This window comes from Lynx canadensis, chromosome A1, assembly GCF_007474595.2.
Source record: "Lynx canadensis isolate LIC74 chromosome A1, mLynCan4.pri.v2, whole genome shotgun sequence".
NCBI classification, from domain to species: domain Eukaryota; kingdom Metazoa; phylum Chordata; class Mammalia; order Carnivora; family Felidae; genus Lynx; species Lynx canadensis.
The window spans coordinates 35693913-35721813 of NC_044303.2; the positions used below are offsets into that span (position 1 = coordinate 35693913).

The window sequence follows — 27901 nt, forward strand, 5'->3', positions numbered from 1 at the left end:
AAACATGGTTAAGTGACAGACTTTAGAACACATACTTAGCAAACCACCTATCTTTTCCCACTTCCGTAGAATAGAGTCAACATTTAAAAAGAACAGCTTCTACTTCATATGAACTCTTTTTCAATTTAAAACTATCTTAATTAATACGTTGCAAATTTGGCCTTGGAATACAGCATATACTGTTTCGAGAAAAATAAAGAGTACTTTCCTAGGGAAACTTAAACATTCATTCCCTTGGGGCGCCTGGGTGGCGCAGTTGGTTAAGCGTCCGACTTCAGCCAGGTCACGATCTCGCGGTCCGGGAGTTCGAGCCCCGCGTCGGGCTCTGGGCTGATGGCTCAGAGCCTGGAGCCTGTTTCCGATTCTGTGTCTCCCTCTCTCTCTGCCCCTCCCCCGTTCATGCTCTGTCTCTCTCTGTCCCAAAAATAAATAAACGTTGAAAAAAAAAAAAAAAAATTCATTCCCTTAATTTTAAACCAAACTCATGAACAGTAGAATCAATGTGTTTAGGAGTAAATATGAAGGATTTTTTCTTTGGTGATAGACTACGTATATAAAAGTAGTCTATAGGGGTGTCTGGGTGGCTTTGTTGGTCAGGCATCTGACTCTTGGTTTTGGCTCAGGTCATGATCTCACTGTTTGAGGGATCGAGCCCCATGTTGGGCTCCACACAGATAGCACAGAGCCTGCTTGGGATTCTTTCTCTCTCTCTCTCTCTCTCTCTCTCTCTCTCTCTCTCTCTCTCTCCCCTCTCTCAAAAAAAAAAAAAAACAAAAAAAACAAACTTAAACAAAAAAAAGTAAAATTAGTCTATAAAGAATCCACTCAAAGTTTATCATAAATTAAACCTACATGTGTTTTAAGTTTGTGACTTGGAGACTTCACCCCCAATTCATGTTTGTGAGCTACCAGTCGAGGACAAGATTTTATGGCAATAGTTCACCACATGCACACAGTATTTCCTGGTTAGTAATAAATATTGAGATATGATGGAGTGTACATCGACTGAAGAGTTGAGATGCCTGGTCAGCTTTTCTAGAAGAACGTTCTTGGAGTGTCAGCAGTTCAGAGACACTAGAAGGGTCTGGATTGCTATCACATGACAACAAAGACAGGTGCACCAAAGGAAGTTAACAGAAGAGGAGAAGCTGCCAGCAGTTTACAAAATGCTTACTCTTTCAATGGATAATGCTGACCAGACCTGTCATTCTAAGGCTTCTTAGTGGGAGATCTGAGGGATCTATACAATTTATAAAACTATTAAATGACACAATCTTTCCTATAATAGGCCAGTAGGACATCAGTTTTAGGATGGAATTCTAAGTTGTGTCAAAATCTATTTGTAATATGAAAGACATCTGTGAGCCAATAGAAAAAGAGGCGAAACAAAACAAAACAAAACAAAAACTCTTGAACAGGCACTTCACATAGCAAGATATCCAAGAATCCAATAAGCATATGAAAAGGTGCTCAAGTTACTCATGAGGAAAATGCAAACCAAAACTACGATGAGATACCCTACCAGAGTTGTTGAAATGAAACTCTCAGGCATTGCTGATGGAAGTATAAACTGGTACAATCATTTTGGAAGATTGTTGTGCAATATCTCCTAAAGCTGAATATATGTATACCCAATGAAAGAGCAATTACACTCCTAGGTATACATCTGAGAGAGTCCAAACACTTGTATAAGAATGTTTGTAGCAGGACTACTTGTACTAGGCCAAATCGAGAAACAACATAAATATCTAACAACAAAGGGGAAAATACCGTATATTCAGAGTGGAGTACTAAATAATAAGAATGAAAAATTACAAATGCACACAACGTGGATACAAAGCGTATGAACCTGTTTAAAGACGAATCTATGCAGTCACAGGGTATGTGTGTGATGCGAGGTTATGGACCGGAGGAGCGGGAAAGGGCTCATACCTTCCTAACAATATCATTTGTTGATCTGTGTGTTGGTTATATAGATTTGTTCGCTTTATGAGCATTCATCAAGCCACATGCTTAGGAACTGTATACTTTCTTACCTTTATGTTATTCTTCAATATAAAGTTTACATTTAAAATGAAGGAAGAAGCAAAAGAGTATATGGAAAGTTTAAGAAAAACAAAACAAAACAAAACAAAACAAAACAAAACCTCCCAGCTCCGGACTATACCAAATACTTAAGTAAAACAGAGAGGGTTTTGCTGAGGCATGAATCTGTACATTTACAGTCTTTTATTCCTGATTTTCACAGTAGAGTTAGTGTTTGGCATTTGTAGAAAGAGGCTAGTTTACTAACAGGTAAAGAAGATCTTAGTGAAAAAATACAAAGAAATTCTAGACAGGGTTGGAGATCTGTTGAGAAAAGGAAGATGAGACGAACCACATGTGTCTAAAATGAGAAAAAAGAAATGACACTTTTTAGAACAGATAGGCATGGGCAGGGGCACAGAAGGAGAGTATACCAGCAGGATACAAGAACTCATTACCAAACAGCAATTTAAAAAATTACTCTCAAAACCCTCCCTGTGGCTGACTTTACAACAACAAATATGTAGGAGGCATGGGGTTAATTTCCAGGAAATATCACAAATTTCTGCAACATAGTATCTAGAGTTACTAACTTTCTTTACCTTGTATCATGATGGAATGTATTTATTTCTCACCCTGGGCAGATCAGGTCTCTTTATGTTTCAATGACAGAGCTAAAGGGATCAGTGACGGAAGAGGTTAACAGAACAGAGAGTAATGGGCTGCTTCCAGTTTCCAGCAAGTGATGTTGCTGTGGCAAACGATGTTTAAGCAAGTGGCAAACGATGTTTAAGAAGTGATAAAAACCTGAGACTTACTGGAGGTGAAGCTACCGCCACAGGTGGCCAGGGTAGCATAGACCCCAGAAGCTTCAGGCAACACTTTCCCCTGCTCTGTGTGACTGTCCCGGGCACCTCTGCATGCACTGGGCCCTTTGTTTACTGGTGTCTGCACATTCAAACACAGAGCATCATCAGCATTATCTAAGCAGTTGCCTGATGACATCACAATGAATTTTAAAAGATCCTTTTCTTTTTTTCTCCTCCTTTGGGCCATGGGGAATACCAAGGAAAAGATATGAAAATATACTTTTTTTTTTAACCCAGTGATAAAATACACTTTGAATTAAATAAAACCTAGTGCATGGTTTATCAAACATCAGCTTAAGAACTCCTCAGGCTAACTGTATTAATAAGAAGTAATAAAAGGACTGGTGATAAAAGTTTCTTAGTTGTGTCTTATATTTGTAGCATTGAAGTTCTACAAACTGAGTTATTGGCTTGTCAGGACTAATCTACAAGATGTTATTAACATTTTTAATGCTAAATCTAAACAGTATTTATTGGTCCATCTTCAAATATAGATATGTTGGTAAATGAGGATTTTGTTTTTATTTGCATAGCATATTAGCACTTTCCTGCTGCATTAGTGTTTTAATGGGAAAAGTATACATATATAACAGGGCTAATCATCATATTTCAAATAAAAAAGAAAAGCCAGAATCTTTTAACCTTGAGGCTGTTATAAAGGACTAGGTGAAGGTAAATAAAATTGATATATGAGGTAAATGGTGATGCATTTTTTTTTTTTACTCAATTTCAATATTCCCTTATTTCATTATTGCTCTAGAAATCGGGATTAGACAGCTCTTCTGACTAATTAACCAAAGGAGGTTTGACTAATAGAAGGAGATTGCAAGCATGATTAGTTAAATGATGATGTACATAGCACTTAATGATCATTATCATTTATTCTAATATCAGTGGTAATAAATAGTGAAACTGTTTAAGCCAAATGCTGTCACATCACAATAATGTAGATCATGGCTAACGCTAATAATTTCTAATTTACTTGGGAATCAATGGGACATGCAGCTTTCTTAATGCATGTCAATTCTTTCTTCAATAAATTTATAGGCCCTTTTAAAGTAAAAAAAAAAAAAATAATATTTATCTCTTTACCTAGACTACATAACAGGCAGTCATTCCACCATTTGCCTCCAAAGCACCAACAGTTCTAGTTATATTAGCTAGCTCCTTGGTCTTCCTAAGGTTCGGGTAATGTATCAAGACACTTATTTACAAAGATCCAATGACTATAACCACACTACTGTTTCAAGATGCTGGTTTCATCCTAGTCTCTTGCTTTCTACAGATTCAGTGGGAACAGATTAGTCATCAAGTTCTTAATGCAGCACTGGAAGGCTACTTTTGCTCTAAGAAACAAACTAGAGTGGCACTTGATTTTCTCTATTACTCATTTCCATCACTATTTTTGCTCACATTAAGAATTACAAGGAAAAGAAGATTCAGATTGGTGCTGCAAAATCGCTGGCCTATGTTATCTACAGAACACACACGAAAAGGTGGGGAGAATGTCTGTTTTCTATGGAGAGGCACATTCATTATCTTGAGCTAGAGACACTACACTATTGACTCTTAATCATGCCCTATCACTCTTTAGGAATGCACTTTAAAGAGGCTTTTCATTTCTGGACAGCATAAAAATGAAAAGCTGAGCACTAGGACAGACAGAAGTCCCCTTTAGGTTCTTAGCACTGGAAGAGGAAAAAGGAAAAGAAAAAAATGAAAAATACAAGTGCAATCAGCTTTTTTTTCTTTCTAGAAGAAAAGGATATTAGATAACTAATGAATAAAAGAAGAGATTTGGCTTCTGTCTATATTTTAATGGGGACAAACTAAGTTACTCTTGGAGATGTCGTCCTATCTCGATTGTCTGCCTGTTGCCCATTATGACCTTTAATATTCCTAATTTTAATTTTCTTTAAGGTTCATGGTTACTTTACAAAGAAATGCAAAATGCTTCCAGTGAAATAGCAGTTCCTTGTCTCTGACTCTGCCTTATACATATTCCCCCCGCTATTTCTCTTTTTTTAAAAAAAAAAAAAGTTTATTTATTTTGAGAGAGAGCAAGCAAGGAAGCATGAGTGGGGGAGGGGCAAAGAGAGAGGGAGGGAGTGAATCCCAAGTAGGCTCTGTGCTGTCAGAAACTGCTGAGCTCAATCTCACAAACTTAAAATCATGATCTGGGCTGATATCAAGAGTCAGATGCTTAACCAACTGAGCCACCCAGGTGTTCCCTCCCCTGCTATCTCTTGATTAGCCAATTTTTGACTATAGTTACTGATTTCCTATTAAGACAGACCAAAGCTTAACTTCCTCACAGGTTGTCTCAAAAGGGCTGCTCTCAACATGGCTTCCCCCAGAACTGAGAGAGGGAAGCAAAACAGAGCACCTAAGATGGAAGCCATGGGTCTTTCACAACCAAATCTCAGATGTGACATACCATCAGTTCTCCTGTATTCGGTAGGTTACTAACCCTGGAAAATGTGTATGAGTGCTGTGCATTACATAAGGATATGAACACCAGGAGGCAATAATCATTTGGGTCATCTAGGGAGTCTGGCTACCATAGCGTTTATATTGTTAGACTGTAAAATTGCACACAAGGCTATGTCAAATTCAAGAAGTGTACTATGATTATATATCCTTCCCCCTGCCCCACCCGTTAAAATTGCCTGTACTTTTTTTCTTAGCACCTACCACTTGTCCCATACTTGTCTCCAGAGCTTTTTAACACAATTATATCTAATTGTATAAATATATACAATTATACAAATACAATTATATACACTAATACGGTTGCACACATAGCCAAACAGATCAGATTATCTGTAAGTCCTACAATTTACTCCTCAGCTTCACCAGAACTGTTTATGCTTTTCCAAATATGTACTACTTTCTTTCTGCTAGCATGTTTTTCATATTGAAAGATACTTTTAGGTTTTTTTTACATACATCTTTTATATTTCAATGAAGAAAAAAAGAGGATGATACATATATATTATTATGGTGTTATATTAAATATGGTGTTATTCCCTACAACATTTTCTCTGTTTACTAAGAGTCCTTTGGGTTTGTTTTTTCCTTCTTTTTTCATGTTGAATGATTTCCTCAAATGTCAGCTGATGAATCCTTGGCTCAAATTAGTGTTTAAGAACAAAGATTTTGAGTGCGTTTATTAACTAGTGAGCTTCTCCATGGGATGTTCTTGCAGTAATCTAGCATTTTTTGAGAGAAGGGAGCCCAAATGCTAATACCTGAAGGCCTTTTCTCTGGACTGTTCATTATCTCCAGATGAATAATCTGACACATACTTGGAGTATAAGCTTGGCTCCTATGTAGTAAAGACTAAGTGGTAGGAAGGGGCCAGAAGAGGATTTTGCCATTCGTTTCTCCCGAAGATCTTCCCCAGTGTTCATACAATCCCTATTTTCAGTGGAGTACCTCAACTGGCTTGTATTCTAATTCTAGAGCATCTAGCAGCATACTTTTTTTTTTCAAACAGCATACTTCTCATCTCCTGAAGGGATGTAGGAAAGGGTGAGAGGTAAGTACAGCACAGTGGTGACAAGTCTGGATTTGGAGCTACTGTGCCTCATCGGAGGTTGAACTGGTCCTTCACATGTCTGAATTTTCAGCTCTACGCCTTATTCTTCCCACCAGTGTTTCCTGAACCATTCGTGTGGAACCGTGAGGACTCATTAGGGTCACCTGTTGTGAGCTGAATTGTGTCATCCTAAATTTATGTTGGGAGTCCTAATACCTGGTACCTGTGAATGTGACCTTATTTGGAAATTGAGTCTTTGCAGATGTAATCAAGTTAAGATGAGCTCAAACTTGATTAGTGTGGCTCTCACCAAATGATGAATGTCTTCATAAGAAGGCCATGTGAAGAAGGCAACAGGGAGAAGGCCATGCGAAGATGGAGACAGAGATTCAAGTGACTCAGCTGTAAGTCAAGGAACACCAAGGCATGTCAGCCACCACCAGAAGCATGGAAGGAGAAAGAAGACAGATTCTCCCTCAGAACCTCTACAAAGAACCAACCTTTGCCAGCACCTTCAGACTGTGAGTCTCCAGAATTGTGACAGAATAATTTCCTGTTGCTTTAAGGTCCCGACTTTATGGTAGTTTGTCATGGCAGTCTTAGAAATGAGTTCACCTGGATTCCAGTTTTTTCTTCCTGCACCTTTTTCTTCTCTATTCTGTCTTTATATGTTGTTTCCAGTTAAAGATGCCTTTATTTCAGAGGAGTTGAGATTGGCTTTTACTACTCCTTCCCTCAGTGTCTTTGCAGTGAATCCCAAAGAGAAAAGGAGGTTAAAACATCTTTTCTATTTTAAAATTAAAGGTTCCTAGCCCTTTCATTTTTCTTCTTTTTCTCCTTCTAAACTAGTTCATACCAATTAATGCACTTTAAGTGTAATATAGGAACTATTCACAGAAAGAAAGTTAATTTCAATCTAATTAGTAAACCCATTCTGCTTACTGCTGTCATTTGGCTTAAGAATTTATAATAACTTTCTAGTGACAAATGCACCACAGAAGGTAGGTGGAGAAGGGGAAAGAATGAGGAGGAGGAACAAACGTATTGAACTTATTAAATCTCTACTCGATTCTAAGCACTGTGGTACTTTCACACACTTTTATTTAATCTTCCCGGTAGTCTATGAAACATGCCATTTCTGTTTTACCACTGAGGAAGAGGAAATTCAAAGGTTAAATAATCTGCTATAGTCACCCTGTTAGCAAGTCAAACCAAGAAGTCGGTCTCTAAATCCCAAGCCTGACCCCATGCTGTCTTTCAAGGTCAGACTGGCTAGATCATTTAAGGCTTCTATAAACAGAATTCAAAAATCTGACTAGTTTTATGCTTTCACAAATGGTCAGTGAATAAGAACCACTGCTCTTTTTGTAGGTAACTACTATGTGCCTGGCAGGCACTTTGCAAAACATTCATTTTTAACACTGACAACAGTCTTGAAAAGTGGTTTCTGGATCCGGACTCCAGACTGACCTTTAATGAGGACAAATATAAAAATAAATCTATGGGACCTTAGCAATAATAAGGTTAGCACCAAGAGCTCTTTTCATAGGAAAGGATCTGAGACATGTAATACAGTTGACACATGCCAGGAAGGAGACCCGCCGCACGAGGGTCCCCACTATCCCCGTTAGATGACTTTTTCATACGTGACGCAGCGCCCCAACGATGCTGGAGTACACATCATGTTCCAACACAGTTTCCGCGGCTTTCCTAAATAATTTCCATCCCATTTGAAAGTAGGAAATATCTTATCCTCTACAAAATGGGATGACTCCTCTTGAAGGGTGCTCTGAAGCCCTCTCAGCCTGCCTTCTGCCACACTGAGCACCATGGTTACATTTGGAGATGAACTTTTAGAACCTTTAGGTTATAGGGAAACTGTCCTTTGTCCCATGGCCTGGGAAGCACCTTGGCCACCTTTCTTCCCCCTTAGACTTTATAGACTGGTATCATTGCACAAGTCATAGTCTCCCTTTTCAGATGCAAATACTATCTCGTCTCCCCAAGCAGTTACCTTTCACAGTCCATGCAAGGACATTTGCCGTGGGTCCTTTAGCACCCTTGCCTCTCTTTCTACCCAGAGACTCGCTTTCTGTTGGAGACCCTATATCTTAGTTCTCAGAGAAAACAGATGTCATCAGGTAAGACCTCCAGATTCCTCCTTACTCAGTATTTGTAACCACTTCTCTCTGTACATCCTTCCTTTCTACTGTCCAGGTACTCCACAGCTGTTTTCTCCATGCTATCCCCCAGGAGCCTCACTCTAACTACTACCCCACTAAATAGTCATCCCTCCCCTCCAGAGCTCCTTCCCTTCACAATACAAAGACCATAATAAAGTCAACGACACACAAAAGACAAAGAAACATAACCTACTAACACCAGGACTCATTCTAGTTCCAGCTGTTCCTAGCTATGTCTCTTCTTTTTCCTCTTTCATATCGAGTTTTTTATTTTTATTACTTTTAATGTTTATTTTTGAGAGAGCAAGCGCACAAGCAAGGGAGGGGCAGAGAGAGGGAGACACAGAACTCGAAGCAGGCTCCAAGCTGTCAGCACAGAGCCCAACGCAGCGCTTGAACTCAGGAACCAGGAGATCATGACCTGAGCCGAAGTTGGACACTTAACTGACTGAGCCATGCAGGCGCCCCTATATCCAGGCTTTTAGAAAGAACAGCCTCCACTCCTCCAGCCAATGCCATCTGGCTTCAGTTTCTTCTATTCTTTAGAAACTGCTCTTCCTGAGGTGGTTAACAGCACCTGTGTCCTCAGGCCAGGCCACGTTCAGCTGCTCCCCCATCCTTTCCTTACCTGGCCTTTCTGAAGCCTGGGGCTTGGTTCAAGCCCTTCCCAAGCTCCTTCCCAAGCTCCTCTTTCCCTTGCCTGCTTCATCCAAGTTGTGAAGCTCAGATGAGAGCTGCAAACTATCCTTCCCAGGAAAACTAATGACTGTCCCAGGCACAAATGATACCTTTCTCCTCCCTGTATCCTGGGGGAAGCTTCCCAGTCGCACCATTTCACTCAGTCTTAACTGTTTATCCTAAACAATTTCTTTGTCATTAAAACTGTAGATCTGCCAACGACTTGACATGTTTTTCACATTTGTGATTATGTCAATGCAACTTTAGTTCTCAAATGACAAAATTACAGTAAAAGTGGTTTCCTTTCAAGGATATACATGGAAAAATATAACATGTAAATAGAGAAAAATTGTCGCAAGTCAGTAATCAAACAACAAAATCAATTATCTTTTAATTTTTTTGGGGGGGGGTTGTGGGCAGAAATTTGATTAAATCAAGAGATCCTCTCACTGGAAAAGAAAACATGCCCAAACACAAAATCTGAAACAAAAGGACAGAGTTCAAGGAGCTTCTAAAGTCTGTCCACTGGCTCCTTCTACACTCAGATTCTGAACCTTCATCGTGAGAAAAGGGAGAAATTTAGAGTGGGCCAGAAATTTTGAAAGATCATGTAATTATAGTCCACCATGGAACACAAACAGAACAAAAGACATTAATCATAACAACTATTTCAGGGAAGTCAAGGACATTACTTTCCTTAAGCAGTAGACCTTTATCCCTTCTCACTCAATTTAGTTCCAGACTTCAGCACACATTTGTGAATGCTCATTAAATGAAAGGCATTTGCTATTTCTTGCATAAATGTCCTTTTAAAGCAACTTGAAGTCCTCACAGCTTGAGAATTTTTTAACCTGTTCGTGCTTAAGAGTGTATACGATAATGACTAAGCCAGAAGGCTGTCCCTGCCTTGACTATAAATTAGAAAGGCCATTCTCTTCTGCCCACGGGGCACGCTTATCTAGGAGGAGCCCTGCTGAGTCCATTCTTCCTTTTGCTTGAGTACATCCTAAATAGGAGAGACTGATATTTGAATAAAATGTGAAATCACCCAAATTGTTTTACACTCCTGGCCTAGAAAAATCTCCTTAAAAAATATTTAAGTCTTTTTTGACAGTTCCAGGTAGCATTTGATTCTGCTGGAAAGCTCCAGTGTAAGGGTGTCAAAAACAATTAGTATTTTATAATAGCTCCCTTTCTTTCTTAGGTAGTTAGTAGGGCACAAGTTCATCGGAAAAAGAACAAAAAATATTCTCAAGACAATGAGCCAATGACATTTAGCCAAATCATATAATTTTACTTTATTATTCTCTAAGGCTCTTTCTACTTTAAATTCAGATACAGTTTAAAGAAATAAAAGTGTTGGTTGTCAACATTCACTTTGCTAGATAAGGTCTTCTAGACAAGGAGTGGTTTGGTGTTGTCTTCACTGTTTTCAAACAAGCCTTAAGGCAGCTAGTGTTCCTAGACACTACTGAAAACCTTACTAACTCCATAATTCTGCCTCAAGGCAAATTCTTGCTGTTTGGGGAAAGGTAGGTCAAGAAATAAAGAGAACCCAGGACTGAGTAGATTAGGGAGGGGGAGTGGTTATGTGTGAAGTTTTGATACATCAACCACAAAGCCTGTCTTGTATGCGTCCCTTATTGTGTGGAGAAATATGCTAATTCAAAGATATCTAACTAGCTTCACTTTTAATTCTGACTTCAAATCTTAGAGTAGCAGAGCAGCTGTGCCTGGCGGCAATACAATCTTATTTCTATAAAAATCTTTCAAAGCTCCATATATAAGTGGAAGAGTAAAAATAGATAATCAAATCCAAATTAAGGCTATTAAGAATTGATTTAGTGTAAAGATAATATAGCAAGATTTTGTTTAGGTTATGGATGTTCACTAAAAATGTGTAATACTTGTTTGCCTAAAATTTTGATTATGTTTTATCTTATTTTGTCACAGTTAAATAGTTTTATCATTAGGGGTTTTAATTGCATATAGTTTATAGAATTCTTTCTGATTACTCTATATCCATTTAACTGAGGCAAAAAAATCCCACTGTACTAAAGAGAACCTTCTAATGAAGATGCAATCAAATTGCAGGCAGATGTACCACAAGGTGTGGCTTAATAGTTCACATTTGTGAATCCTTTGTTACGAATGTCTTACAGAGTCTACCCAGTGTGCAGAGGCCAAGTCCTGGAAGAGGGTAGGAAGCAATGCATCCTGAAAAATACTAGTCACACAGTGGTAGATCACGGAGTTGTAGCAACAAACAAGCAACAAAAGGAGAAAGAAAATGAGGAAATCAACTCTTTGCAAGTCTTCTTTCAACCTCCATAATGTTGGCTCTGCTATCGTGCAGTCTCCCAGACTTCTTCATTTTTCTTCTGTCTCTTGCTCACTTTGTTATCCACCTGTGTCCATTCCTGAGGTGTAGCACTTGACTTGCCATTCTCTAGATTCAAAGATTTTTCCTTTAGATAACTCAGTTACTGACACAGTGTTAGCAATTCTCTGTGAGGGTCTCTTAACCCACAGCTCTGGACCTGGCTTCTTCCCTCAAACCTTGGTAAGTTCTTTAATTCTCTCCCCATCCCCTTGCAGCCAATCCGTGTTGGCATCAAGATGGCTGTGAAATACTTCTGATTCTTTTCTCTCTCCTACATTTCTCACTTCAGTTCCAGAAAAATTGCTCGGACCTGTCATTTTCCTGCCCCCAAACCTCAACAGTCCAAATTCTTGATCTGGCATCAGACTCTCCATATACTTCATTCCTACCTGGTCCTATATTTTCAACCAGATGGTTTGATTCACGAGCACCCAAATATGGTATAATCTTTATAAAAATGCACTAATAAATACTTTGAGTATCTTGACTGAAAAGGAAGTCTTACTATTTTCCACAGACCAAAGAAAATCTTCAGATTTGGAATGCACTGCATTCAGTAAAGAAATGAGATAATGCCCTGTACTCATTAGCAGATGCTTTCCTTTGTTTTATTTACTGTTGTTAAACTCTGCTTGATTAAGCAAGGGAAAGAAATCTAATTAATAAGCAACCCTCCACTTCTAAGGAGTGAATAATCCAATCAAGATTGAACTGCATCCTCCCTATTTGATGTAACACCTTTTGAAGCCTAGACCACTGATGATCAAATATCTCCTGATGACAGATAACATTTTAGGGAGGAGATGAGAGGGGGTTAACAGTGTTCACAGCTGGAGCTTTAGCAATTAGCATATTAAGTCCCACTTATTTGGGTGACATCCAACGACCTAATTCTGCTCAATATAGTACATTAATCGTTCCATTCAAACCTAAACATAAACATGTCTGTTCATTCAACACACTCTTACTAAACACCCATGTGTTAGGCACCAATGCAGCTAAGTGCCGAGGTTATAGCAGTAAACAAGTCAGATAGCTTTGATCGCCTTGTCCCCACCCTGACGGGACTCACACATAGAGTGGCAGACACTGAATAAGAATATTTTACAGGAAATGACTACTGCAAAATGGGAAAGCCACGGTGTTATTAGAGCATACAGTTTTACAGAGTTCAGGCTGGGGTTCATGAAGAGCCTCCTGAGAAAGTCCATAAATGTTGCTCTTTCTTGGCTCACCCTTGCCCTCCGGCTTTGGCCTCATTTCTACTCATCTCTCAAAACTCTGTCTGGATTTCAGGTCCTTCTAGAAGTCAAGTCTGCATTGTCCTCATAAGGTCTGGATCGGTCTTCCACACTTGTAGATATTCCCAAAACATTATGTATTACTTCTATCCTGGCATTAACCAAATGTATAGGAATTGCTACTCATCTGTCCCAAGTGCATGATGAACTCTTAGAAAGTATCTCTATATTGTAAGTGCCTAGCAAATGCTTAAGTTTTGCTAAATTGGGGCACCTGGGTGGCTCAGTTGGTTAAGTGTCTGACTTCAGGTCATGATCTCAAAGTTCGTGAGTTCGAGCCCCATGTTGTTGGGCTCTGTGCTGACAGCTCAGAACCTGGAGCCTGCTTCGGATTCTGTGACTCCTTCTCTCTCTGCCCCTCACCGGCTCACACTCTGTCTCCCTCTCTCTCAAAAATAAATAAACATAAGAAAAATTTTTTAAAAAACAAGTTTTGCTAAATTAATGAATGAATAAAGTTTTCGTGAGGAAAAATATTGGACATTTAGTTTCTGCTGAGGCTTTCACAGGCAACACAAAAGGTAAAAGAAGTTATGGTTTTAACCAAAGTATTTTTGGTAGCAATTTGGAGCAGAGCACAAGGACTGGATCATTCATACTTGAAGTCATCTTCTGCCAAAATATACACTGGAACATTTTAGCTGCAAGGTCCCAGAGGATATTTTACCAGGATCTTCTAATTCTGAATTATAAGATGCCTGATGTCTGTATCTACATCTGTATGTGTATGCATAATCTAAAGCTCTATACAATCTGAATTTATACTCTATACAATCTAAATGTTCCATCGTCTTTCTAACAGAGTATAAGATGGCTACAATTAATACAGATGTTTTGATACAGAGTTTATCAAAAGAAAAAGTGGTCATAATTCCAGAAGATGAGTCCTATCTAGAGGTTAAATCTGGGAACGAAAGACAAGATACACTGGAGGTTAAGACATATCTGAGAGGGTGAATCTCAATAGGTCAACCTTATGTCAAGAAGAGAAAAAAAATGTACACACATGGCTCATCAGCTCAAGGGGGTGAAGGGGAACAGATCCTGATTCAAGCAATTGTACTCAGGAGGGCAACATGGCAGAGAAATTAAGAAGTTAGAATCAAAAGTCAGACAGGTTCAGGTTCAAAACTTGGCACAGGACCATAAACAAACTTCTAGACCTATTTAATCTTTAGTTACTTTCAACAACGAAAGGGAGATAAAAATATTGACTATCCGATAGGATTATTGCCAAGATTGAATAGGATGATACATATAAAAATTCTGCATAGTGCTTGGTATTTAGCAAGCCAAATAACTCAGCAGACATTAACTTATTATTATTAATACCTTTACAGATATTATTTTACTAAGGATATAAGCCAAGTTTAAAATAATTGTATAAAATCTTAGAAATCTTTAAAAATAGGTTATGAGATAATATGAATTACTATATATGCATGTAGAAAATATCAGACATTAGTTTTAAGTACATATGAAAGCAGATTAAAAAGTAAAATAGGTTTGAGTTACATTTCATTCACTTAGTTCAGTTGTAGGGTTAGCTTTTTCAAAACAAAAAGGAATGCTTAAATAGCAAGATTACAAAATACTCTGAAATATCACCTTTTTCTAAAAATAATCATGATCCTTGCTGCAATCATACTTTCCTTAAAAAAATCTACACTTTTCAACATGCAGTCAAGTAAATCTAACTTCTTTATACACAGAGTTCTTAAAGAGTAACTGGTCATTTGAATTTTTCCCCATGTGGTTAGAAATATGAAGGGAAAATACAACAGAAGTATTGATAGAAAATAAGTTTTAAAAAGACTTTAATCCACTGCATTTATATTAGAAGAGACTTCGACCTCTGTGATACATCGATTTCCATTGGTTTGCTATATAATCTATTCGCTTAATTATCACAATAGTCTTAGAACTTCAGATAGCACGTGACAACTTGAATAAAGATAGAAATGCAAGGTTCATCTGCTTTTATGCAATGCACCGAAATACCACAATTTATAAGTAATTATAGATGAGCCTTTATAGACTGGACACTTTACTGACATTATAGTAAGAAAAGGACTAGGTTCCCCAGGCCAATGCATAAAATTATCTTGAATAATATTCCTCTACATAATACCTAAAGTACTTACTTTATTTTTTTTTTAATTTTTTTTTTCAACGTTTATTTATTTTTGCGACAGAGAGAGACAGAGCATGAACGGGGGAGGGGCAGAGAGAGAGGGAGACACAGAATCGGAAACAGGCTCCAGGCTCTGAGCCATCAGCCCAGAGCCTGACGCGGGGCTCAAACTCACGGACCACGAGATCGTGACCTGGCTGAAGTCGGACGCTTAACCGACTGCGCCACCCGGGCGCCCCTAAAGTACTTATTTTAAATTAAGCATAGCATGGGTATATGTATGCCATTATAACCATGCCATGGTCATTGTGTTGGCTGTGGGTCTTTGATGATTCACAATACGGGCTGCATTGTTTATTTTATGCATTTTATTACCAATAAAAAGTAATCCAATGTAGCCGTATGTAATCAAAAAAGAAATGTGATGGGAATCAGAGTTGCATTTTGGTCATATTTATGTCACTAACTAGCTCTGTACTCCTGGGAAGTTTTCAGCTTCTCTCAGTTTCTACTTATTCATCTACAAAACAAAATAGTCTCTAGGGTCCCAGGATAGCTCTATTCTCCAGAATTTTTGCCATTATTTACCATGTCACAATGACTCCAAATCATAAACCCAAATTTAGGAATTACTTAATTACCTACAGTGAATATCTCTGACATACTACTACAATTCCTTTTTCTACTGTTAGTGTAGGGAAAGGGCAAACGGTAACAAACACTGTTGAAAAGACTCAGAAGACCTATTTAAAAATTTGCTGTAGATTTTACCTTTCCTCTCATTTATTAAACATCTACTGTATACATTTTACCTTGAGCAGTAAGCATCTATCCATCTATTAAGATTAATTACCCACATTCTCATCTTTTTCTTTTTTACTTCACAAATTTTTTTAGGCTACCCTAAAAATTTGAGACAGATTTCTATACTCCGTCACACATTCACATTTCCAGCAATTAACTCATCTGCACCCAAAACAACCCTTCGGTGCAAATCTGTCAAGTATTTTTTCCATTTATAAATCTGGCATACTTTGGTGACAATCTCAGTCTGTATAAATGACAATGGTAGTCGATAAACTTGCTTATGACTATGGAAGGTAAGCAGAATCCTGTAATATGGGACAGTGAGAGAAAGGGAACCGACATAAATAAAACCAAGTCAACATGAACTGGCACCTTGAAGAGAAGAAGAGGGCTCCATGCAGGTGGTGTGCAGAGGTTGGTCAGGGACTTTTGAAAGCAGTCAATCTCAGCTAAGTATCAGAGACTAAGTTAACCCACCTTTTTGGTGATTCTGGTACATCCTTCCACAATAATAACACATGAGGCTCATCTGTGTTAATGATTTTGTCAAAATGCTAGTCACAGTATTTCAGACTTTACTGACAAATATGGTAGAGTAAAATAGGTAACAGATTCAATATTTCAAATTGTATCCTGATATAAAGTAAATCCTATGTAAAATATTACTTTGAGAGCATACTGCTTTTGAAAGGATACATTGGACAACACTGATCAAAAATGTGTGACATAATCTCAGATAATAATTTTAAAAAATTCATCTGAGATCTGAAAGAACTCTACATACTACCTCAAGGCAATGATGTAAGCATGAAACGTGAATATACAATCTCATAGCAAATAAGTACAGCTACACATTTCTCCTATTATAGCTGTATCTAAATGTGAGAACTTCCCAGCAGCCTATTAAAATAATAGATCAATAGGATAAAAGTAGATAAGAAGAATGTGCAATTTATGAATGCGGTTTATTACCATGGTTACAAACTTTCAGAACAGGCCTCTGAGACACGGGACTGAAACTTCGCCGAATATCTGTTAAAAAAAGATAGAGAGAGAAAGAAAATTAATATAGAGGTCTGTTCATCTCAAAAAGTGTTACAGTATTAGACTGTTTTCAAAGGTGAAATAGGTCGGGACCCAAAGCAATGCTTCAATACCCTGAAATACTTGAAGCAATGATGTTATGACTTTTACTTCCCATTTAATTATGCTACTGTAAACTCCACTGGGATAAGGTGCATATGGTTCTTTAGATGAGACTTGTCACACTAATCAAGATTTTCTAGGTTCAGTGCTTTGATTTGTTAATGTGCCACTGACATCGGCCAACTGGAATGCTTCTCTCTCTGACATTTGTCACTGCAAGGGAAGGATTAAGCAAACTCATGGAACTTCTGAAGAGTTGTTGCCCACAGCACTACATGCTTGACACATGACTTAAAAAGAATTAAAAGGAAGGAAAAAAAGGTTGTTCTTTGTGATAGTTCCCTAGAAAGTAACATGAAACAAGTATAATGTTCACCTTTTGGCCTTGGTGTCCTTTTTCTTCGGTCGCGGAAGGCAGCCCCCGACTGCAAAGCCTCCAGCAGACTATCCATCACTCCTGTCTCATCACCCTCTGTGAAAAGAGATGCAGGGAATTCTATCAGCCCTCGGGGTTACCATAGCAATGTCAAAGCATACACAGAAGCTGGTGATGGTGATGGTAGGGGGAAGAAAGATCAGATGCCAGGACTAAACCAGCAATTTTAAGATAAGATAGGACTTTAACTCTCTCATAAATCAAATATCTTTTAATGAAATCTGTCTCATTAGTGTCTGCGTTACTGTCCACTAAAGAGGACCGGGTTCCATTGATTCACTTCAGAGGACTGCTTTTATAGTCTGGCGGCACAATAACTTTAAATAGAATGCGGTTCTAGTCATATCTGTGTCGCGGGTTATCATAAATCACATTTCCCTTGTAGAAATGGGTTATTTTCAAAGCACCAGCTTCTATTCTAAAATCGGCCAGGTGTAGGAGAATGTTCTTGTTGTTGTTATTGAGAACTCTGCTGCCTAAACTCATTGCACAAAATTATATTTCCAGGTTAACTCTTGTGAACATGCTCCCAACAACTGACTTTTCATATCAGAAGATAATCGCCCCCTGACTTAGGTGACACGGAATAATCACTACAAACTTTTACAGAATGTATGAAAAGTTTGTCTTCTGTAATGAAAAATAATAGAAGAGGCTCTCAAATACCTAAAATATTTCATCCCATTATGATTAGTTTAAATTGATATTCTGTATATATTTACCGAAAGATGTGGTTATAGAGTCAATTCTCTCTGCAAAGAACAGATTATTTTGTAATATTTACAGCTATTTATAGCTGTCAAAGCTAAATATTATTGAAAAGCAGTGGGAAAAAGAAAAGCTTCAAAGAAACTGCTGGCCCAATCCCAAATTCAAGGAAATGCCTAAGACTTTTTGGTCCCTCGGAAAGAGGTTACTCGTAGGCATTCTCTACGAAATTGTGTGACTGCTATACGTTACATGGAAAGTAACAGAAAACTATTTTCCTCTCATTTTTTAAAATTTCTTTTTATTGAGACACAATCCCTTCATTTGGAACAGATGACAAATGAATGCAGGAGAGTACAGATAGCAAACATTTACAGTTTATAAACAGATATATAAATATAAATATGCACTGGCCCCTTTCCATCTGGTTCTATCTCATATTTTTAGAAAAGTACTAAATTTTGTAGGTGTAATTTTAAAAAAAGGTGGGTGATAAGTAGAGTATTTGGAGGTTAATTTTCATATAAATTTAATTCTGAGGTGGCTTGATGGCTATTTTAATTAAAATGCATCACAAATTTCAGTCACTTTAATTAGTAATTAGCGATCTTCGGAAATTTACACTCAAACTTAAAAAAAAAAAACCTGCAAGGAATGTCAGGTATATAAGGTTGTGGATATATTTTGTTTGTAAAAGGTAACATTTTAAAAACCTAAAAGTTTAAGAAAGCAAGCATGAGATTAATGGCATACACTTTAAGGGGGGAAAAAGAGAACTACAAAAAAATTTGAACTTTCCTTAGTAAGTTTACTGTTGGTAATGACATAGTGATTCTGAAACTATTATGTTTATATCATAAGACTGAGGAGATAGGTATACTCACCGTGGGAAACGATACACAAGTATGGAATAGGTGAGGAAGAACCACAAAGTGTTGGAATGCTAGTACAACTATCACAGAAGATCAGGGTTTTTAAAAAACACGTTTCCTAGCTTTCCAAAATAACCCAGAAGTAATGACACTGTGATAGCAAAGAGCATGTCTGGTCTCCAGATCTTGATTTCTGAATACCATTCTTAATGGGAACCAGAATATGTAGAGAAATGACTGATTCTGGTGCTGAGACCAAGAAAGTGTGAACAAGGAAGGCATTGATGCACCAGAAGATAATTGAGTGCTCAAGGACAGACAGGGATGTGTCAAAAGGGCAGAGAAGAGCCAGACTGAAAGACAGCCTTGGCCAAATTTTGGATGACACAAGTACTAAATGAGTAATAATGGAGATGGATTATTACACATTGGGGGAAAAAAAAACAATTATGCATCCATATTGATACTAAAAAATTAGAAATAAATATAGGGGGAGAGAAAGCTCCTCTTTACAAAAGAATGTCAACCACTAGGTGTCAAAGATACAGAGGAAATAGAAAATTCACTATTTTATAACTCACATAACAAGAACTGAATGAGGCAGATATCATCAATGGATGCAGAAACCATTGTGTACAAGTCTGCAAAGGAACAGGAGTTGGAGAAATCTGGCAGATATCACCTTACCCAAATACTCAAATCTGACATCAAATTTGGTAACGACTCCTTTCTCAAGTGAAGCACTAAGACAGATACAACCTGTGTGGTACTTTGCAGAAAAAATATTTACCCTGAATCTAAATGTAAGGAAACAATCACAGAAATCCAAAGTTGGGAACATTATGTGAAATGACTGGCCTGGCCTGGGTTCTTAATAACTACCAATTATGAAAAAGGAGAAGGAGAGAGGGAGGAAAGGAAGAAATTAGGGAGCTGTTCTAGATTAAAGGAGATTAAAGAGATATGACAACCAAATGCAATACACAATCTTTGATTAGCTCTTAGACTATAAAAAAAAAAGTTATGATTTTATTGAGATAACTGGGGAAATTTTAAAATGGACTAGATGTTAAAGAATTACAGCATACCGATGTTAAAATACCTGAATAAGATAACTACATTATCATTAGGTAGGTTAATCCATTTGTTCTGAGCAGATAGATACCGACACATTTAGGCTCACAGAACACCTTACACCCCCACGTTTCCATGTTTTCTATTTCATGTCCTTGAACATGCTGTTCTCTTTACATAGAACATCTTTCCCTTTCCTTCACCAAGCTAACTTCTTCTCCTTTAAGACAGAGAACCGAGAACCCTTCCCTGATCTATGTGGGCTGAACTGGGTGCCCCTCTGTGTCCTAATGGTATGGGGTACCGACAGCAATAAATCCTTTACAATATAATTTACTTGACAGTTTTTACCACTAGACTGAGTTCACTGAGGACAGAGATTATGGCTTTTTCAGAAAAATCCCAGTATTGCACAGAAAATGTTCCTTAATATATGCTGACCATATTAACAAGTGAAGCACTAATAGGGCCAAATGGAAGGAAAAAATCACGCAGGAAAATAAAGGTCTCATGTGGAAAGGGGGCCAGGGAAGTGGTGGGAGTACATTCCTACCACCATTGTAAACAATGCAGCACTGTTTCTTCCTCTTCCCTTGTCTCCTACATCCATTCAGTTGCCAAACAGTGTACACGCCTAAATATCTCAAGGGTTGATCAACTGTTTCCTTTTCTGACTAAACTTTAAGTTCAGTGTCCAGAATTGAATTAATTTTTTTTAATGTTCATTTATTTTTGAGAGACAGAGAGTGAACAGGGGGAGGGCAGAGAGAGGGAGACACAGAATCCGAAGCAGGTTCCAGACGCAGCTGTCAGCACAGAGCCTGATGTGGGGCTTGAATTCAACAAGCTGTGAGATCATGACCTGAGCCGGAGTCGGATGCTTAACCGACTGAACCACCCAGGTGCCCCAGAACTGAATTATTTTTCACCCAAAATAGTGCATGAGTTGCCAGGAGTCACATTGTGTCTAGTTAATCCCAAATTCAAATTTATCTCATATAGCACCAGTAAGCTCTGAAGCAGAACTAGGATCTTCAATCCCCTAGTCACAAATTTTCAGTATCTCTCACTTCCCACAATATAAAGTACCAACTCTTTCACTTGTCCCAACACTTGATTCCAATTGCTTTTCCAATCTTATATCCTCCAACTTCATGACCTGCTCTTTAGCTAAAGGCAACTTCAAAGCTGTGGTTCTTTACAAACCTCTCTCCCATCCTTCACTCTCCACATGGAAGTTCTGTGCTTTAGCCTCCCAGAGCTGATGGCATTTTTTGGCCTTCACTCCCACAGCGTAATGGAAAGAATATAATACGGAAGTAAGGAGACACGCATTCTAGTCTGAGGTCTCAACACACTACCTGTGAGACATTGGACTAGTTATAAAATCATTCCTGACAAGTGTAATAGAAAGAATACCTTTCTAGGGTTAATGAGAGAATCAAATGAGATAATACAAAAGAAAGCACTTGATAAATTGCTAAGTGATATAAAAATGTAGGGGAATAAATTCATAAATGAACTCCATAGCACACTACAGCAAGTTTATGCAATATTTGATTGTGTTTCAGGCACTGTTTTAGATACATTATAAATTAAATAACTTTTACAGTGTATTTTACTATGTTCTTGAATATCATCATTTCTAAGGGAAACTGATCAGAAGTACCTATGAGAAGTAGGCCCTGGAATGGGAAAATATATTTACAAATGACATATCAGATAAAGGGTTAGTATCCAAAATCTATAATGAACTTATCAATCTCAACACCCGAAAAACAGATAATCCAGTGAAGAAATGGGCAGAAGACATAAATAGACACTTTTCCAAAGAAGACATCCAGATGGCCAACAGACACATGAAAAATGCTTAACATCACTCATCATCAGGGAAATACAAATCAAAACCACATTACGATACCACCTCATACCGGTCAGAGTGGCTAAAATTAACAACTCAGGAAACAACAGGAGGTGGAGAAACAGGAACCCTCTTGCACTGTTGGTGGGAATGCAAACTGGTGCAGCTGCTCTGGAAAACAGTGTACAGGTTCCTCAAAAAGTTAAAAATAGAACTACCCTATGACCCAGCAATAGCACTGCTAGGAATTTACCCAAGGGATATAAGAGTGCTGATGCATAGGGGCACATGTACCCCAATGTTTATAGCAGCACTTTCAACAATAGTCAAATTATGGAGAAAGCCTAAATGTCCATCAGCTGATGAATGGATAAAGAAGATGTGGTTTATATATACAATGGAATACTACTTGGCAATGAGAAAAATGAAATCCTGCCATTTGCAGCAATGTGGATGGAACTGGAAGGGATTATGCTAAGTGAAATAAGTTAGAGAAAGACAGAATATCATATACGTTTTCACTCATATGTGGAACTTGAGAAACTTAGCAGAATACCATGGGGGAGGGGAAGGGGGAAAAATAGTTACAAAAAAAGAGGGAGGGAGGCAAACCATAAGAGACTCTTAAATACAGAAAACAAACTGAGGGTTGATGGGGGGAGGGGAAAATGGATGATGGGCATTGAGGAGGGCACTCATTGGGATGAGCACTGGGTGCTGTTGTATGGAAGCAATGAATCATGGGAATCTACCCCTAAATCCAAGAGCACACTGTAGACACTATAAGTGGGCCAACTTGACAATAAATTATATTAAAAAAATAAAAAACAAAAAACAAAAAAAAATTAAAAAAAGATACTGTTAATCACAAATAAAATTTTTAAAACGTGCATTTAGAATATTCATTCAACATATCCTACTGTGTGCCAGGATATTATTAGGCACTAAAAATACCTAGGCCCCAAGAATTAACAAGACATGTCTTCTGATCACAAGAAGCAGAACAGTGTGACAGTAAGGGAGGGATCTGGACGAACTACTGGATGTAAGGTTTCCTAGTGAATTACGAGCTGACACATAAGCAGGAGTTAGTCATGGCAAAATGAGAGACGGAATAGCATACCTGGCAGAAGGGATAGCAGGTGCAAAGGCAAAAGATATGAATAAAAACAAAAGTGAGCTATAGTAAAGTATTGAGATGATTTATATTTACATGATTCTAATACAAACCTAATAACTCAGATTTACATAACTCTAATACATTATTCCTCTGCAAAGAGAAACAAACATTAGCTATTTTTTAATTGTAGACTAGAATTCAATTTCCCTAACTACAAGTCAGTTCATATTCAAAATATTTATAGCCTGTTTCCTGCTGTGAACTCTTTTAAATAAATACACTAACTGTGATAGTCAAAGCTTTGCTACGTCTGAATAACAGATCACCTTGTTTAATTAGTAAATGGTATTTTAAAAAATCGTACAGTGTCAAGGTAAATGGAGAAGGGAAAGCTAAGGATGAGTTACCTGTGAAGCAGAATCAATAGGACGTGCAGACAAGGAGAGGGGAAGCAGCTAAGGAGTCACACAGTCTGAGGTCTCTGGGGCCTATGACTAGAGGAGTAGAAAATATGGAAATATTTTCAAATAATATTGAGTTTGGTGGAGAACAAATATTGAACATAACGAGTTTCCTTTTGGACGTGTGAGTACAAGGTGCTAGCAGGGACCTCCTGATAACTTCTGAAAGTAACCTGGAAATTCTGGCCTCAAATTCAGACAAAAATTTCAGTACTATTTCCGGAAATCATTTCTGTATTACAAAAGACACTTGCTCAGCACTCTCGGCCAGACCCTGAGAAAGGTCCTGAAATACCAGGGGTGACTTTATCCTTGCCTCACAGATGCTAGTGGTCCTCTGGAAGTGCATAGGACTGAATCGGGAGAGGCGGCATCTTGAGAACCAGTGACATTTTATAAAGAGGAGAAAAGAGAAAAGGCAGGGACCTGGTAAAGTTTGTTCTGTCCTTTATTTCACTTTTCCCAAACCAAGGCAGAACACTGAAAGTACAGATAACAACAGATGCAGAGAAAATCCTGAAAGGTTCCAGAACATTAAAAACAAACCATATAGGCTGCATACAAAGTATAAAATCAGAATAGAACTGGATTTCTCAATAGCAACACTGAGTTCCAGAAGACAAGATACAGATTTCAAATTCTGAAAGAGAAAGTATTTCCAATGAAGAAATGGTTACATGGCCTAGAAGTGGAGGATAGAAAATGAACACGCAAGTTTCTGACCACTCGCTCATAAAAAACTACTGAAAGGCGTGCCTCTGCAAAAAAGGGAAGAAAGTAAGATAAAACAAAAAACAAACAAACATGGGATCTAGGAAAGGGGAGGGGACAGAACAGCAAAGTGGGAGAAAAAAAGTTCTCAAGATAGTACTTGTGTCCCCGGCTCAGAGCAGCCGCCAATTCAGATCACATGGGAGAAAAAGGCAATGGAGGAGAGAACCGTAGCCAAAGAACTAAAAGCAAATCTGCTGTGTTGAACCATTTGCAAAAATGACTGCTGCTGATTAAACAGACGTGTCTGAGAGTCTGGATAAAACAGTGACAGATATACCCAAGTACTAAGCAAATTAAGAAAAAAAAAGTATAAATCTAGAAATAACACTGTTGCCTAACGGGAAACAATCATGGAATACTAACTGGAGGAATAAGGAGTATTTCCACAGTTGTGCCATTTTAAACACTGGTTATTCTTTGACTATCAGGTATGATACAGTTGTAATGTGAGGACGTCAGGGGTAGAGGAAAAGGGTACAAGGTCGGCAGAAAGCAAAAGGAAACTAAATCGTCACTGACCGGGAACTCAGTAATGCCTAAAACAAATTAGCAATAGTCTAAGCATATTATCTAGAAATAGAGAAGAGGTAAATAAATACCAGGAAAAAAAAATCCTAAGAATTAAAAGTGGTTACCTCTGAGAAGTGGAAGGCAGTAGAGAAGAGGGAAAATACGCTATAAGCTTAACATATTTCATTAAGGAATTTGCAGACATTATGTTGATATATATAAAGTAACGCCAGCAACAAAAGATTTCATGACAGGAAAAGATGACCAGGGAGGTGGAGATGAAGGAAGTTGATTTTTGGCCTAACTGTGCTTTCCTCTGAGAAGGGGAGGAGGAGAGGTAACAAATGGAACAACACAACATCATGAGCACCGTGATGGAGATCTCCAGCCCAGGAGGGACACTTGGTGTGGGGCGCAGGAAGAAAGAACAGCAGTCAGAGAAGGCTCCCTGGATACCCAAGACTTAAAGAGTTTTAGGTCTGCCATGGCTTTCTGAAGGCGGAAGACCCTGCTCGAGCTCAAAGAACAGGCAGAGGTTCTGGAGGGTCCAGAAACACTTGGCAGGCTCAGATGTCCATGGGAGTGGAGAGCAGGGTCCCCGAGGAGCAGTACTGAGAGGTGCTGAGGGCACAGGGAGGGGACAGCTCCCCACGCACTGAAATAGGCCCAGGAATTTGGGGTTTGCCTTTAAAGGAGCCATCAATTTATTTTAACCTAGGACCTAACATGGTCAAATTCCCATTTTAGAAAGATCACTGTGAGGAGGGATAACATGGAAGGCAAGGTTTGAGGATTTCAGTCTAGGCAAACGTGATCACAGGGCCCAAGGAAGGAATGGAAGTGTTGAAAATGCAAAAGAGAAAGGAAGAACAGAACAATCTTGGTCAGCCTGGGTGGAAGTATTAAAAAATAAAGAAAAAAAAATAAAGTTGAGGTTAATTTCCAGGTGTCTAGCTTGGCTAACTAGCTAGCTAGCTATGGATTGATAATATTCCCCAAGTAATGACTCATGCTTGTCTGGTGGTAGAATGGGGCTGAGCCTAGAGAGGCATTCATTTTTGGATATGTTGAGGTGTTCATGAGATGTCTAACTGCAAGTGATTCAAGGTGTTCAGGAGGCTGATGGTGCCTTAGGTTTAACATTAGAGGCAGAACTGGTTACCCTAACAGTTTTAACTTAGAAACACAGTGGTTGTACTTGAAGCTATAGGAAAGAGCATAGTGAAAAGGTAGAGAACACAAGTTTTGAATTCAAACAACTTGGATTGAAACACTGGCTTTCCAATTAGCCATCTGTGTGACTCTGGGCAAATTACTTAACTCTACTAACCCTCATTTTTTTTCTCTTAACTTTCGTGTGGAAATAATAATAGTACCTGCTTCACAAAGGTTATTGGAGGATTAAAAGAGATACATCATGTCCAGGCACAAAAGAGAGTGCCTGGCACAGAGTAAGGGCTTAATGTCAGTTGATCTGTGGTGTGCTAGTTGTTGAAATGGCAGAGTGCGTGATCTCTTAGGAAGAGAGCGTGCAGTGACATGAGCTCTGAGGATAAGCCACAAGGCAAACTAATGTGTAAAGGGAATGTAGGAAGAAATGAGCGTTCACAGCCTGTGACCATTTCCCATTGTGTTTACTTTGCATGCACTTTGAGAGCTCCCGTTTTTACCCCATTGTCCCCTACACATCTTCTGTAACTCACCACATTTTATAGGGCTTCAGTGGCAGGGAGAGATATAACGGAACTGGGAGCGGGGCTACGGAAGAAAAGCTCAGTCTCTCTAAAGAATTGTTGAAAAGTGTGCCGCTGATGCACAAAATTCATAGGCTCATAGTTTAACCCAACTCCTTCTAAAAGAAACAGTGACAGTTGCCCTTACAAAATTTCATGAATTATTTTTCTATGCTGCTGGTTATAGACCTTCTGGGAACCAGATTGTATCTGCTTTACTTGGTAACCCAGTTCAGTCTTTAACCTAGAACAAAGCTCAAAATATGACTTAAACCAGACAGCAAAAAGACAGGAATAACTTAAAGTCTTTGAACTTGTCTTAATCTAGTTGTGAAAGTGAAAATTTGAGTCAAGGGAGTTAGAAAGCCAATTTTCATTGGGATTTAACTGATAAATGATAATTAGAACAGTTCTCTTTTATACTGTAGTTAAGTGGTTCAACCATAAGTAGAATTTTTATTAAAAAAACCCAAGATTTTAGGGATGCCTGGGTGGCTCAGTCATGGAGCATCGAACTCTTAGTTTTGGCTCAGGTCATGATCTCACAGTTCGTGGGATCGAGCCCCCTATTGGTCTGTGTGCTGACAGCACAGAGCCTGCTTGGGATTCTCTCTCCACACCTCTCTCTCTGCCCCTTCCCTGCTCCTCCCCCTCTCAAAATAAATAAATAAACATTAAAAAAAAAACCCTCAATATTTTTATATATTTTTTCTCCACTATTCTTCATTATTTGCACAATTTGAATTCAACACATTTCCTGTTATAACTTAGAAGGAAAAAAATTAAAATCTTTTATAAAGGGATCCTGGGTGGCTCCGTCAGTTGAGCATCCGACCGGCTCAGGTCATCATCTCGCGGCTTGTGAGTTCGAGCCTTGCATCAGGCTCTGTGCTGATAGGTCAGAGCCTGGAGCCTGCTTCAGATTCTGTGTCTCCCTCTCTCTCTGCCCCTCCCCTACTTGTGCTCTGTCTGTCTCTCTCTCAAAAGCAAATAAACATTAAAAAACAAAATAAAATAAATCTTTTATAAAGAAGTTTTTACTGTTTTCAGTTTTTTTTTTTTTTTTTTCTTTTAAAATAGAACGGTTAAGAACAAAATCAAGGACTCAAAGTGCTGGGCTTGAATCATGGCTCTTGCTCTTACCAGCTGTGTGCCCCTTAAGGACCATCTTGTGCTTTCCCATCTCTTCATTTAGGAGGAGAAGGAGAAGAGCATCTACCTCAAAAGGTTGTTTTAAGGATTAAGTGAGCTAACACATGTGAAAAGCTTACAATCGTGTCTCACA

At 38.4% G+C, this 27901-nt stretch overlaps 1 protein-coding gene across 1 annotated transcript in view; it reads right to left on the reverse strand.

Annotated features, from left to right (window-relative positions):
* The window catches only part of DIAPH3 (diaphanous related formin 3), a 510843-nt gene that overhangs the window by 115146 nt on the left and 367796 nt on the right, over window positions 1-27901 (reverse strand). The window contains 2 exon segments of the mRNA XM_030311865.1: window positions 16894-16953; window positions 17444-17539. Coding sequence (XP_030167725.1) covers window positions 16894-16953; window positions 17444-17539 — 156 coding nt within the window.